The sequence below is a fragment of the Mesoplodon mirus genome, assembly GCF_964341445.2.
Source record: "Mesoplodon mirus genome assembly, chromosome: 9".
Taxonomy (NCBI): domain Eukaryota; kingdom Metazoa; phylum Chordata; class Mammalia; order Artiodactyla; family Ziphiidae; genus Mesoplodon; species Mesoplodon mirus.
In genome coordinates, this window is record NC_138985.1 from 22,171,649 (window position 1) to 22,185,267 (window position 13,619).

At 37.7% G+C, this 13,619-nt stretch overlaps 1 protein-coding gene across 1 annotated transcript in view; it reads right to left on the reverse strand.

Annotated features, from left to right (window-relative positions):
* COG5 (component of oligomeric golgi complex 5) overlaps positions 1–13,619 on the reverse strand; it is a 273,181-nt gene that overhangs the window by 23,040 nt on the left and 236,522 nt on the right. Inside the window, exons 17-18 of the mRNA XM_082632836.1 lie at positions 5,297–5,400; positions 1,314–1,551 (exon numbers count right to left, since the gene is read on the reverse strand). Of these exons, the coding sequence (XP_082488962.1) occupies positions 1,314–1,551; positions 5,297–5,400 (342 nt within the window). The remainder of the gene's footprint in view (positions 1–1,313; positions 1,552–5,296; positions 5,401–13,619) is intronic.

Here is a 13,619-nt window from a genome sequence, read left to right on the forward strand (position 1 = left end):
GGGACAAGTATGACAATATACAGAATTTACCTGTAACAACAGACGTACAGGTGCCTGAGAATTAAGCTGATAAAAACGGGAAGGGTAAAAGGAGTCACACGAATGGTACCATTTACTCTCAATTTTCATGCTGAGGTTGCTAAAGGCATATTTCACAAAGGAAGGCTCTTGACTCTGACCTACTGGTCTCAGGCATATCATTTGGAGATGAAAATGACTAATTCGAGACCAGTTAATATGCAAAGAGCCTGGCTCTTGAAACATTATGATATGTACCTGTTCCTTATTGTAACTGTCAGGTATGAGGGCGTGTCTACAACCACTGCATGGTACAAGCAGCCCGCCACATCCTTTCCTCGGAGTAGGAATAATGAACCAAGACTTGCTCCCAGATACACACAGGAATAAAGAGGGACATTACAATTTGTCTGTCTTTATAAACAGGAAGGATCTGGCACACCGCTAGGAATAATCCATTCGAATAACTATTTAGACTAGTAAAGCTAACTAACTGCTTTCAAAGGCTTAGAAAATAAGTTCACCTTTGACGTGCTATGTAAATACGAATTGTTTCTGAATCTTTTTTTAATGAAAGTGGATGTATGAGGTGTTTTTTCTCTGCCTCTGATACTATATTTATAAGGCTTTTAAAAAGTCTGTCTAAAGGACAAAGAAAAAAACCTTTCTATAAGAGCTGATTATGGTTCTGCTATTTTAATGTGCCTCTACCTCATTCACATCAGATAGCGTGGAATGACTTCAAGGTGGCCATGCACAAGAAAGGTACTCTTATTTAACAGAGGGGGATCAAATAATTCACCTGGTCCTCTGTGCTTCTAAATGAATTAGAACACCGCCCTGGAGGACCATGCATGTGTCAGAGATCTTTCTCTTTACATGACAACAGACAGCCCCTTTCTACTGTTTGAAGGATAAATTTCATTGTCTGTATTATTTCCCAACAAGGTTAATCAATTATTCTTATCAGTACTGACCTGGTGGGATAATAAAATAGTGAGAAAGCCCCATGTTATGTAAAAATGGGAAATGCTGCTCTACTGTGGGACACACTACTTAGCTTAACCTTGAAATATCAAAGATGATTGATGATCCTTTTGTTAAAGACAGTAAAAAAAAGCTGGTATGAAAGTATCTTTAAATTCTTTCCGTTTTTACCAATTAGGTTTAGATTTACTTTTTTCATGTTAAAAACTTTCTTCAGTTAAAAAACTGAAGACCATAGATGGTCTTTTATTTAATGGATAATACTGAGGCTGAAACATTTTCCCCTTTGTAGCTATGCATCAACTTACCTGTGCAAAATCAGCAGCAAGACGCATTTTCCCACCTTCACCAAGAGGTCTTATGAGACTGGCATTTCGGATAAAAAGTTCAATGGCTCTTTGGGCAATAGCTTCAGTGTTGTCAAAGACAAAATCCAAGCATTCAAAGTGTTTAAAGTAGTCACTCATAACTCTGGCAATAAAACCTTGAAGCTCCTTCATGTAGAGAGAACAGGGAACATCAGGCTTTCCTGAACTGGGTAATGATCTGCAAAAGAAAAAATCAGCCAGTACACTAAAAGGCACTATTTGATATTGGTCTCCCCCTCTGCCTGCTATTTCAGTCCTAAGCAATTTTTTACTTTAAAGGTAGGAAAGGCATTATTTTTGCTAAAAGTTAAAGAGCATAAAACAATGTTTAGATTATATTCTAAAGACTGTTTTAGGATGCTAGGAAGATGACTGAAAGAATCTTGGAATCCATTTACCAAAAGACTATTAAAAATGAAACAGACAACCATCTGTCTTGGATGATTCGTAGAAGTGCCTTATGCACTCTGACCTCTCAAGGTCTCTTCCAGCTTTACGACTCTCCATCCACTCACGTGGTTTGCCTGGTTAGTGAATAAATCAGTATTAGATACTGAAATAGGATTTTACACTTGGTGGCAACAGAAAATGCTGCCTTCCCCAAACAGATTCTTGGCAAAGATATCTCTGCTCTTGTGCTATTTAATCCAATCAGTCCAATAGTAGAATTCTGACTGTGGAACTGGTTATGTAACAATACACATGGTATGCAATTTTCTCCTCCCAGATGATGTTTGGAAAGGCTTTAATTTGGATCAACAGATGATGCCAGCTGATGCTCCATGAAATACTATTTATAATTTATAAGTGTTTATAATTGCTCTTTAAAGAATATATGAAAAGAATGTGCAATATTTATAGGAAAGAAGAGTTATGCCAAAATTAGAAATCACCTGATATTAATTAGCAAGCCAGTGAGATCACTGGCTATATAATGCTGAATCTTTTTTCAAAAAAATAAATCATATTCTGAGAATGATGCAGAGAAATTGGCAATGGTCTAGGGAAGAAAAACAGATATGATTCAAATGCCTAGAGCAGGAGAATGAGGTAAACTTAATTATTTTAAAATACAGCAATGGTTATTATAAATGGGATGCTAACCAAAGGTCTTCCACATCCAGAGAGCAGATAGAAATAGAGAAAGCATGCTGTGTTCCAGCAGGAAGAGACTTTGTTCAGGTGTAAGAAAGAATGTCCTAACTATGGCAAGTCCATTGAGGGGGCATGGTGGAACACTGCTGTTTGCAATATCATAGGGTGGAATGCTGCTTGGTACAGAGTACAGGGACAGCCTTAGTAAGAGATGGCAATCTTCACCTGGGGTTTGGTTTTGCCAGATTCAGACCATCATGGCCTATCTTTATTCAGGTTTTGTCAGCCCCAAAAGCTAAGTTAAAAAAAAGAAAAAAAAAGGAACCCATCTCTTTCTAATCTTGTGCTTTATCAAAAAGCACTGTCATTATCTTGGTACTACTCTGGAGGACTGTTTCAAGAATTCTAATCTGGTTAGGTGATATCATTTCCCTGAGGATTAGAAAATGATATACTAAACCAGGTTCCGTAAGCATGTGTCAATGTAAGCAAAATAAAATGATCTATTAGAAAAATTCTGAAATATGTATTATCAATTCTCAGCATGGATTAGAAGTCTGACTTAAATTGACTAGAATAGAAACCTTGCTTGACAATCGCTAAAGCTCAGCTTTCCCAGTTACGTCAAACCTTTTAGTAAGAGGTTCTCAACTGATAAAGTGAGCAGAAACGTCACGGTCTTAGTAATGAGAGCCCGCATACAGAGGCAGACGGCAGAAGGACAGAACAAACACATGCCTGAGAAGTGGCACCAGTCGTTCTGGGGTCAGTGTGTGTTCTCCCCTCCTCAGAGGTGCTCATCCACCACTTCAAGGATCTAGGGTCCTCCTCCTGTTACTGACTTCCCTCTCCCATTCAAAGCTGATATCAGACACGAGTCATTTTACATTAAATAACAGAATTTCAATCAATGTACTATGTCAGACATTTACAATTTAAGCTTTATCTAATTTGGAAAGACACACACAGGTCCCACTAAATACATTTAAAATACCAGGAAATTGTGTTGAGGATTACTTTTTAATTAGCAGGGGATTCTGTCATCATACTACAAATAAGGTTGGCCTAGAAGGTAAACCTGATTTATTCCTTTTACCGTGAGTAGGTGTGAAGGGCTTGGAGGGGCAGGTAGTCATTATTATTTTTCCAAGTGTGATCCCGGAAGATGGCCCTACTATAAAAGTGATTCCACTTGCTGAACAGTTTCATCCAATGTCACCTTATATTTCATATAAGCCATACATATATGAAATGACGTGACAGAATTACTAATAACAAGGTTCTAGAAAGTGGGAAAATTCTTGCCATGAATGCTCCACACTCCTGTACGGCCATGTATGGAAAATAACTTTCAGTGGAACCTCATATGTCTGCTGTACAGAGAGAGTGAGCTGAAATGGAGCCACTAATGGCCAGTTGGGGAAAAAAATTGAGGACAATGTTATACGTCTTAAAATAATGCTGCATACCTGTGGCAACCTATCAGTTAAAGAACCAATCTGGCTCACTAGTATTTAAGCAAACTAATAAAAACATATCTACTTGGGAAACCAACTTTTAATGTCTAATGTGTTATCTGCAGGCACCAGCTGTGGCTCATCAATACAATTACTCAAGTAAGCACCTGACCACTCTTATTAGAACAAGCCTTCAAAAATTACTCCAGTTTTGCTTCCTTTTCAGAGGCATTGATGATTGGTCTAACTGGGACATTTCAGATCATTTCTGAACAAAATTCCTTTCCTCCCAAATACTGGTAATCAGCAGTTTTATATTCCTGTCTCCAAATACTATAGCATTTTTGTGTAGAACCCAATTTACCCTTCTGTGCTTCATACCATTATTAAAAATAGAGACTGACCTTTTCACCTTTCAAAAGATACTTTGTAAATGAAATAATAAATGATTTGAAAAATTAAAAGACAGTGTAATAATCACATAATTTTTCTACGAACAGCTAGACTAGTGGCTAGAAATTTAATAAAGTAGATACACTATTAAACGACATGAACATAAAGAAACAGAGCAGTTAAAAAATAGTAACTAACTATGCACGAGGAATAAAAAACACATATCTACACTAATATATGAATATTTAGCTCCAGAGTATGGTTAAGTTTTTTAAAAAAAATCACACTAAGCATGTGCAAATAACTATTTCAAATCCTCCACAGTTTTCTAATACACTAAGTCAAAACCATTTTACTTTACTTAAATAGATTAAAGTAAACACTAAGCTAGGAACTATGATCCTTATTCTCAAGACACACATGATATGGATAAGCAGTATACGTATGAAAGAGCTGTGGAATAATACCAAATTGCTTATGGCTAGGAGTGACATGACCAGATTAGACTGCCACAAGACTCTGACAAAGGAAAATCATCTTTGCAGGGGGTTGGGCAGGACCTCGCCCTCAAAACCAGAGCAGGAATTGGACTAGCAGAGTGACAGAGGCAGGACATTTTATACAAGGAATACCGTGCCAATACCAGAGGCTCAAGTACAGCTTATTTGTGAGAAGTAAGGAAAAAGATATAATTGCAAAGAGGAGATAGTACCAAATGTCCTGAAGTGCCAAGCTGAGTCTCGCAGATGTTAATGGTTCTATGTTTCAATGACAGGAGAGAAATGATGACAAGAAGAACTGAAAAAATTTAGTCTGCTAATGGAGCTCAATGAATCAAGTAGGATAAGGATGGAGGCCAACCCCATCACAAGAGGAACACGGTTCTAGACTGGTAGAGACTTAGGGAGTAGAGGTGGAGGTGGGCATGAAAAACAAAGGTACTGAAGGTTAGTGAAAACTTTGGCTGGAGGTCATTACCCAGAAAAATCTTCTTGATGCATAGTGATGATGATGGCCTCTATAGCATCTCCCACGGAAGTCAGCAAGGGTTGCACAGCATTTCCCATAAGAACATGGACCGCCTGAAAAGAAGATTAAATTAAGGAGAGGCAAACTTTAAATAGATCAAACACAGAATCTGAAATATGAGAAGCGTTTTGACTAAAAGTTTTCACATTATATCAAATTCGAACTATATACAGTTTAACTCTAATACCCAGCAGAAGTCTGCTCTTCTCCTAACTGCTGTCAGTAATGAGTTTTCAAGCTTAAAATATGTGGAACATGGCACTGAAAAATTTCAACTCCACCACTTTTCTCATATTTTCAAAAAGTTTAATGCTCAAATGAACCCCTGGAGAAAGAAGAAGAGAGGGGTAGTGCCACTTATGAAGCAAAGATCACATGAACACACTTTTTTTTCCTAATTTCCATTCATTTATTCTTTATATGTATATTTTTAACATCTTTACTGGAGTATAGTTGCTTTACAACATTGTGTTAGTTTCTGCTGTATAACAAAGTGAATCAGCTATACGTATACATACATCCCCATATCCCCTCCCTCATGCGGAACACATTTTTTAAAGTTTCTGAAAAGACTGAGGCAAGACCAAAAGTAATTCTTCAAAATTGGAACAACATCATATGCTTTTGACCAGACTGAATATAATAAATAGATCGGTGATTCTTAGAGGGCAGAACAGTTAGCCTTTTCATGGATTAGATTTCTATTTCGAGTTCTACAGCAGTGAGTCTCAACTGGGGGCAATTTTGCTCCCCAGAGGACATCTGGCAATGTTTCAAGACACTTCTGATTGTCACGACCGGGGTGGGGTAAGGGTACGCTACTAGCATCTAGTGGACAGAGCGCAGAGACGCTGCTGAACAGCCCGCAGCGCACAAGACAGTCCCCCACGACAGAGAACTACCCAGCCTACAACATCGAGAGTGCTAAGGCTGAGAAACTGTTCTCCTGTGAGGTATAAGTATCAATTAGGTTATATAAGACCCTAGGCCTTAGTTATAAGTTTCTAGTGTGAAAATATGACTGGGCCTCAGTAAACATTCAAAATCTAAATTTTAAGTATATTACATGTGCTTCAGTCATGATTACATACAATGAAGATGGATGACTCTGGCTCATACAAATGACTGAAATCAGTGAGAAAAGGTTAAACAGGACCCTTGTTCATTAAATTCCTAAACGTCATCTCCAGCCCTTAATCTCTGATAAAAATAAACATGTATACGGGATTGAGAGACATGCACTCCGCATTTTCTCTCTAAGCCCTCTCCCCTCAATCCCTTGGCTCTCTTTACTGAAATAAAGGACGAAAACAAACAAACAAACAGAAAAAGAGAGAAAGAGAGTGTGTGTGTGTGTGTGTGTGTGTGTGTATGCACTTACAGTTTGCCCTCAGGGAGCTCACAATCTAGTGACAAAAGGTAACAAGTTGTAGTGATATCAGTACTCTACAGAGTGCTACGGGGACATGGGAGAGACACCCAACTTACACTGGAAGGATTTAAAACACAAACGGTGTTGCGTGAACTGAATTTCAAAGATCAAAATGGGTTAAGAACCAAGTGTGTGTGTTGGGGGAGGGTGGGAGGCTGGTGGGGGCCATATGTCAAAGGCACAGGAGCCTGGGGAAGTTGACGCATTTGGGGAACTGCAGGTGTTCAACACAGAGTATGAGGTGGCTGCCTATGTGGAGGAGAGACAGAGAGCAGATGTACTCTGCGTAGGCTGCTAAGGAGATGGGAATAGATCCTGAGGGACTAGGAAACCAACAATGGGTTTTAAGCAATGAAAAAAAAAACATGGTTAAAGCTTTGAATTGGGGATAAATCATGCTGGACAGCAGAGTACATAAATTAGACTGAAGTCGGGAGGATACAGTAGGAGTACAGATGAAAAGAGGTGAGTGCCTGAACCAAATCAGAGGCAGCAGGGACAGAGATGAGGAGTCAGGGTGGAGACACTGGGAAAGGCAACAGAGGACTTGGGAACCAGATGTGAGAAGTACGGACTGTAAAGACTGAAGGGTACACTCAGATTTTTTCTTCTTTAATGACTTGGTGGCATTATCAACTGAATGTGTAAATGCAGAAGCAGTTGGCTGATTTAGGGACGGAGGGAGAAAATAATGAGTTCAGTTTTGGACACGAGTTTGAAGGACGTACAGGGAAATCCACATGGGCCATCCAGTAGGTGCTGAGATCTTTACAGCTGTAGTTTCTGGCAAGGTTTGACTAGATATGGTTGTCTTTAGCTTCTAAGAGAGGAGATGAAGCCAAAAGAGTCAATGAGATCCCAGAGGATGATTTGTAGAAAAAGGCCAAATGCCATTTTAAGGTCATCCAGAAGAGGAACCTTTGACAGATTAAGAGGGGTAATAGCATGTATTCAGTATAGGTCACACGCTGGATACTGTACTATGGGCTTCGCGAGTAATCATCCCACTGAAAACTCAATTATTCCTTCCTCTAAGAATTACAAAAATCTCTAACTTACAGATGTGGAACCTAAAGTAATTTGTAGATAGGGAAACTAAAGTCAAGTTAAGGAGGTGTCCAAAGCCATCAAGTGGAAGAGCTGGGATTTTCTAGGTTCATTTGACTCCAATAAGCTTTTGGTTATATCAATACGTTGCCACTGGGCAGAGAAGTAAGAAGAGATCCTGGAATACAGTGAAAATAAATAGGAGATTTCAAGAAGGAAGGGCAAGTTTTCTGTGCTAGTATGAAGGAGTGAGTACCGAACTACAGATCGTCCTACAAATAATCATGGAAAAATACCAAAAACAAAACAAAAAAACCTACTGGAGGCTTCTGGAGATGGAAAAATGCAATTCGTTTTAGTGGGGTGTGTAAATATATAGCAACCAGAAGAGACTGAGTTTTCCCTTTTTTGTGATTCTGCTCTGAGAGTGACTATCGTCATGGTAGTAGCAAGGCTGGGTGGCTAAAACTCTGAGAGAAAATCCAAACCAAACCAAACCAAACCAAACCAAACCAAACCTGCAGTCTTTCAGGCCAAAGGAACAAGGGGAAGGAGCCCTGGTTCAACCAGGGCTGCTGGAGAGTGAGAGGGGAACCTCAGAAAGGAGAAAGCCAGAGAAGAAGAAAGCCTATTTTTCTATGTGTGAATTCAGCACTAGTCTTCAGCTGACTTGACCATGCATGTGCAAGGCAAACTACAAATGGCTTGCAACTAAGGCTTAAAGAACTATACTGAGACCTGAGACACAGCCAACTGCAGGTTTGACAGTGCACAATTTGAGTCTAAACAAGCTAATTAGCTGCTAAAGCAATGGTCGACATTTTTAGGAGCAATATATAAAAATACTGAGTCTATACAACACAACGTTCACATTGTCTAGGATATATTAAAATGACTACATACAAAAAGCTAGGAGATGTCGTCAATTCTAAAGGGAAAGACAATCAATAGCTGCCAACTGTGAAATGATCCAGACTCTACAATTATCAGGCAAGAACCTCAGTGAGACAGAGAAAGAAATGCCCATAATAAATAAAGTAATAGGAAATCTCAGCAGAGTGACTGAAAATGTAAAGGAGAACCAAAATGGAAATGTTAAACTAAAAAAATCACACTGCGTGCAATGGGATGTAAATGTACTTCAGTAAATGCAAAGTTTCTATAGTTTAGGTGACACAGTACAGTATTAACTGTAAAAGACTGTGGAAAGTTGAGGATGCATATATCCACAGAAGAACTAAGAAGAAAATGAAGAAGAGGTATAGGTGAAAATCTAAGAAATAAATTAAAATGAAATTCAAAAAAATAATTAATAATCAAATAATCCAAAAGGTGGCAGAAAAGGTGGAAAAGAGGAAATAAAACAGAGGGGACAAACAAATAATAAAACTATATTCCTAGATAAAACCTTATTGATAATTATACTATGTTAATGGATTCAACACTCCAATTAAAAGGCAGAGATTATCAGAACAGAAAAAAGGCAAGACACACTGTATACTGTCTTCAAGAGATGTATTGAAAAAAATGAAGACACAGAGGAGCTGAAAGTAAATGGACAGTAGAAGATAGAGTAGTTAAATTAATATCAGATAAAACAATGCATGACAATAAGTATTAAAGCTAAAGGATATGTCATAATGACAAAGGGTGTTCATCAGAAGGCATAAAAATGATAAATACTTATATAACAGAGCTTCAACACAACTAGTAATAGAGCTTCAAAACGGAGGAGTCAAGAATCAACAGAATGAAAAGGAGATATAAGCAAGTTCACAATCATAGAAAATTCTAACTCCCATCTTTCAGCAATTGATAGAACTACATAAAATAGCAGTAGAGGCATATCATATAAAATCTGAACACATCACTACACCTTAACTGATATTTACAGAATGATACTAAACAACTGAAGATTACATGTTTTTGTCAAGCACACATGGTTCATTCATCAAGACAGACCACATACTAGGCCATAATATTCAATAAATTTAAAAGGACTGAAATCATACAGAATATGTTTTCTGATGGTAAGAGAATTAAATTAGAAATTAATATCACAACATTGTAAATAAACTATACTTCAATAAAAAGAGTGATTAAAAAAGAAAACAATAAGATATCTAGAAATACCATAAAAAATTAAAAATTAAAAGAAAAAACCATGAATCAAAGAAGAAATCACAAGGAAATAGAAAATATTTCAAACTGAATGAAGATAAAAGCGCAACATAACAAAGTTGGAGGGAAATTTACAACTTAAATTTTTTGGGGGGCGGGGGTCTAAAAACCAATGGTATAAGGTCTCAAAAAAACAAACAAAAAAAAGGCAAAGAAAATCCAAAATAAGAAGTAAAAAATGACAAAAGCAGCAATCAGTGAAATAGAAAGACAAACAGTAGGGAAAATTAATAAAGCCAAAAGTTGATTCTCTGAAAAGAGCAATGAAATTGATAAATCCACAGCTAGACTGATAAAGAAAAAAAAAGATAAGAGAACACAAATCATCAGTATAAAAAATGAAGAAGTTATCACTATAGGTCCTATAGACATTAAATGGACAGTTAGAGAATATTATGTACATTATTCTGACAAATTAGATAACTTAGATGAACAAATACCTTAAGTCACAAAGTATCACAGCTCACTCCAGAAAAAAGATAACCTGAATAGTCCTGCATCTATTAAACAAATTAAATTTGTAGTTATAAACATCCTACAAAAAAACTACAGGCCCAGATGGCTTCACTGGTGAATTCTACTAAGCATTTAAGGAGAAAACAATACAAATTCTACACAAATTCTTTCAGAAAACAGAAAAGGAGGAAACACTTCCAAAACCAGACAAAGAATTACAAAAGAGAAAACTATATACCAATATCCTTATGACCACTTTAACAAAAATTAAGTAAATCAAATCCAAGAATACATAAAAAGGCTAATACATCATGATCAAGGTTGGTTTGATATCTGAAAATAAATTCCTGTTTTTTATTAACAGAATAAAGAGGTAAAACTGTATGATCATTCTATACAGAAAAAGCTATTTGATGAAACAGCACCATTTACAATTTTAAAAAGTCTCAGTAAACCAGGAATAGTAAAGAACTTGTTTAAAATATCCTCCTTTAAGTAGTAAACACTGAGTGCTTTCCCCCAGGTCAGGAACAAGTAGACAAGTCCACTCTCACCTGCTCTAGGCAACACAGTACTGGAGGGCCTAGCCTAGCAGGTGAAACAAGGCATGGAAAACAGGCATCAGGACCAGAAAGGAAGAAACAAAACTGCCTCTATCTGTATTATGATATGATGGTGTACACAGAGAACTTTACAGCTGGGTGAGGTTTCCCACTTATGGAAAATATAAAACAGAAAAGAGAGCATTGTGGGGAATGCCTTCATGTAAAGACGGGTAGAGGGTTAGTAGCTACCACAGGAAACTGAGAAAGGATACTAGATTATATTTCATAAGCTCTTTACAAAGCAGGGAAGTGCTTGCCTAAAACAGAAAAGATTACAAAAATACTGAAGCCTCAACAATGCAGAATATTCCCATATATAGAACATCAAACCCACACAATAAGGGAGAACTGTCATATATAAACTTCATAGTATACTATCTGCACAAGATGATCTCAGTAACAAATGGATCAGAATTATTGGGCTACGGTGTTTAAATGCTACTTATAGCTGAGGTGGTTATAATGAAATGACTCTAAATGTATAATCATTAATATTAATTATGTCATCCATGACATAGGAGATAATGTTTGTAATATGAGATGATGAACTTTGAACCTAAAGTAACATTTAATTTTGGATAAAATCTCAACAAGGTAGAGGAGACTATTATGTGTCTACCTATATTTTTTAGTAAGTAAAAAAGTATGTTTAGGGCTTCCCTGGTGGCGCAGTGGTTGAGAGTCCGCCTGCCGATGCAGGGGACACGGGTTCGTGCCCCGGTTCGGGAAGATCCCACATGCCGCAGAGCGGCTGGGCCCGTGAGCCATGGCCGCTGGGCCTGCGCGTCCGGAGCCTGTGCTCCGCAACGGGAGAGGCCACAAGAGTGAGAGGCCCGCGTACCGCAAAAAAAACCCCAAAAACAACAGTATGTTTAATATTTTTTCCGTCAAATAATAAAAGCATACAGATTTTTGGTTCTTGGGTTGCACTTATCCATTGTAACATCCTAATTCAAAGTAATGCACTAAGTTTCCTACAATTTTATGAAAATTCAAGATTCTCTTTTTTTTTCTTTGAGTCAGAGGATTCTGTTTGTTCTTCACTTATTATGCCATAAAGATTTTTAATGAAATTTAGTTAAAAAGCAAGGCCAAAACTGTTTCACTGAGGTCTGTTAACAAAAGAAATTCGGTCTCTAATCGACAGGGTCACTGCAGGAGGGCCGTGAACAGACCGGTAGTCGTTTCTTACCCAGTTCTCAAAGACAAAACTGGCGCAGCCTCAGCTAACTGCGGTGCCCAGCAACATCAGACACCAGTCCTGGTGAGCAAACCTCAGAGTGAAGGCCACAGCTCAAGATGAGGGCAATTTCCCCTGCACTGGCCTCAACCCCCGGCCTAAAGTGACTAATATGAGGAATAACCTTTATTATAAGTTAAAAATACAGATTCAGAAAGTCTACCCAACACTGAATTACAGTGTCTGAAGAACTTCTATTTTTGACTTGTCCAGGAGACTTTTATCATCAAGCAAAGTGTAGGCAACTCTCTCTTAACCTCCAGAATGGACTTTCTCAAACCACGTGTATAGATGCATATTCTAAATATATACAATTATATATGTGTATATATTTATAAATGCTTATATAGTATGTATGGGGTACAATGTAAAATGTTATTTATTTGGGTAGTGATCAAAAACTGTTTGACAGCTATGGCCAGAAGACAAGGACAAATGAGTAACTATATTGGAAAAAAAAAAAAACTACATGTATTCCCTGCCTGGAAGCAAGAATAAAACAAACCTTTTGGTTTGTCTTATTGGTCCGATTTTACAATATTTTTTGATTATCAATAAACTGGACAACTCTTACTAAAAACAATTATTTTTATTATGGCAGCTCTAATACTACTTCATCATAATGAGATAAGTACATTGGGAAAAAGAAAAGGATTCAGAGAAAACATCCAAGTGTACTTTTTCTATGTTGGAGGAAAACAGACTGTCTCCTCCTACCTCATATATGAATTTAGTGTCCTTAAGTTTTGCAGCCTGTTAAATCCCCATCCATGTTACCCATGGACAGCACTTGACCTCGGAATTTCCCTTCTCCTTCAGGACTTGTGACACTATCCTCTCCCAATTTTCTTCCTCGATGATTGTTCTTTCTTTGTATCCTCTTTACTCTCTAAATATTTCTCCTTGGAGTTTACTGGTGGCAGACCATCTCTCTTTCTCCTTCCCTCTTTCTCTCTCTTAACTCTACCCAAGTGATCTAAATTCAATCTAATAGTTGACATTTACTACCTTTGTGTAGGTATACTGTACCATTTTACATCAATAGATGCAGAACCTAGGCAAGAGAAAACTTATTAACTTGTCCGAGGTCATACAGCTAGTTAAATAGCTGAGATGGGATTCATACACAGGCAGTTGAGCTCCAGAGTCTTTATTTTACTATGTGGCCTTAGTAGAGTTTCCAGGCCTTGGCATAACTGACATTTTGGGGCCTGATAATTCTGTGCTGTGGGGAGCTGGCTTGTACGCTGAAGGATGCTTGACAGGATTCCTGGCACTAGATGTCAGGAGCACCCCACTCTAGGTCATGAC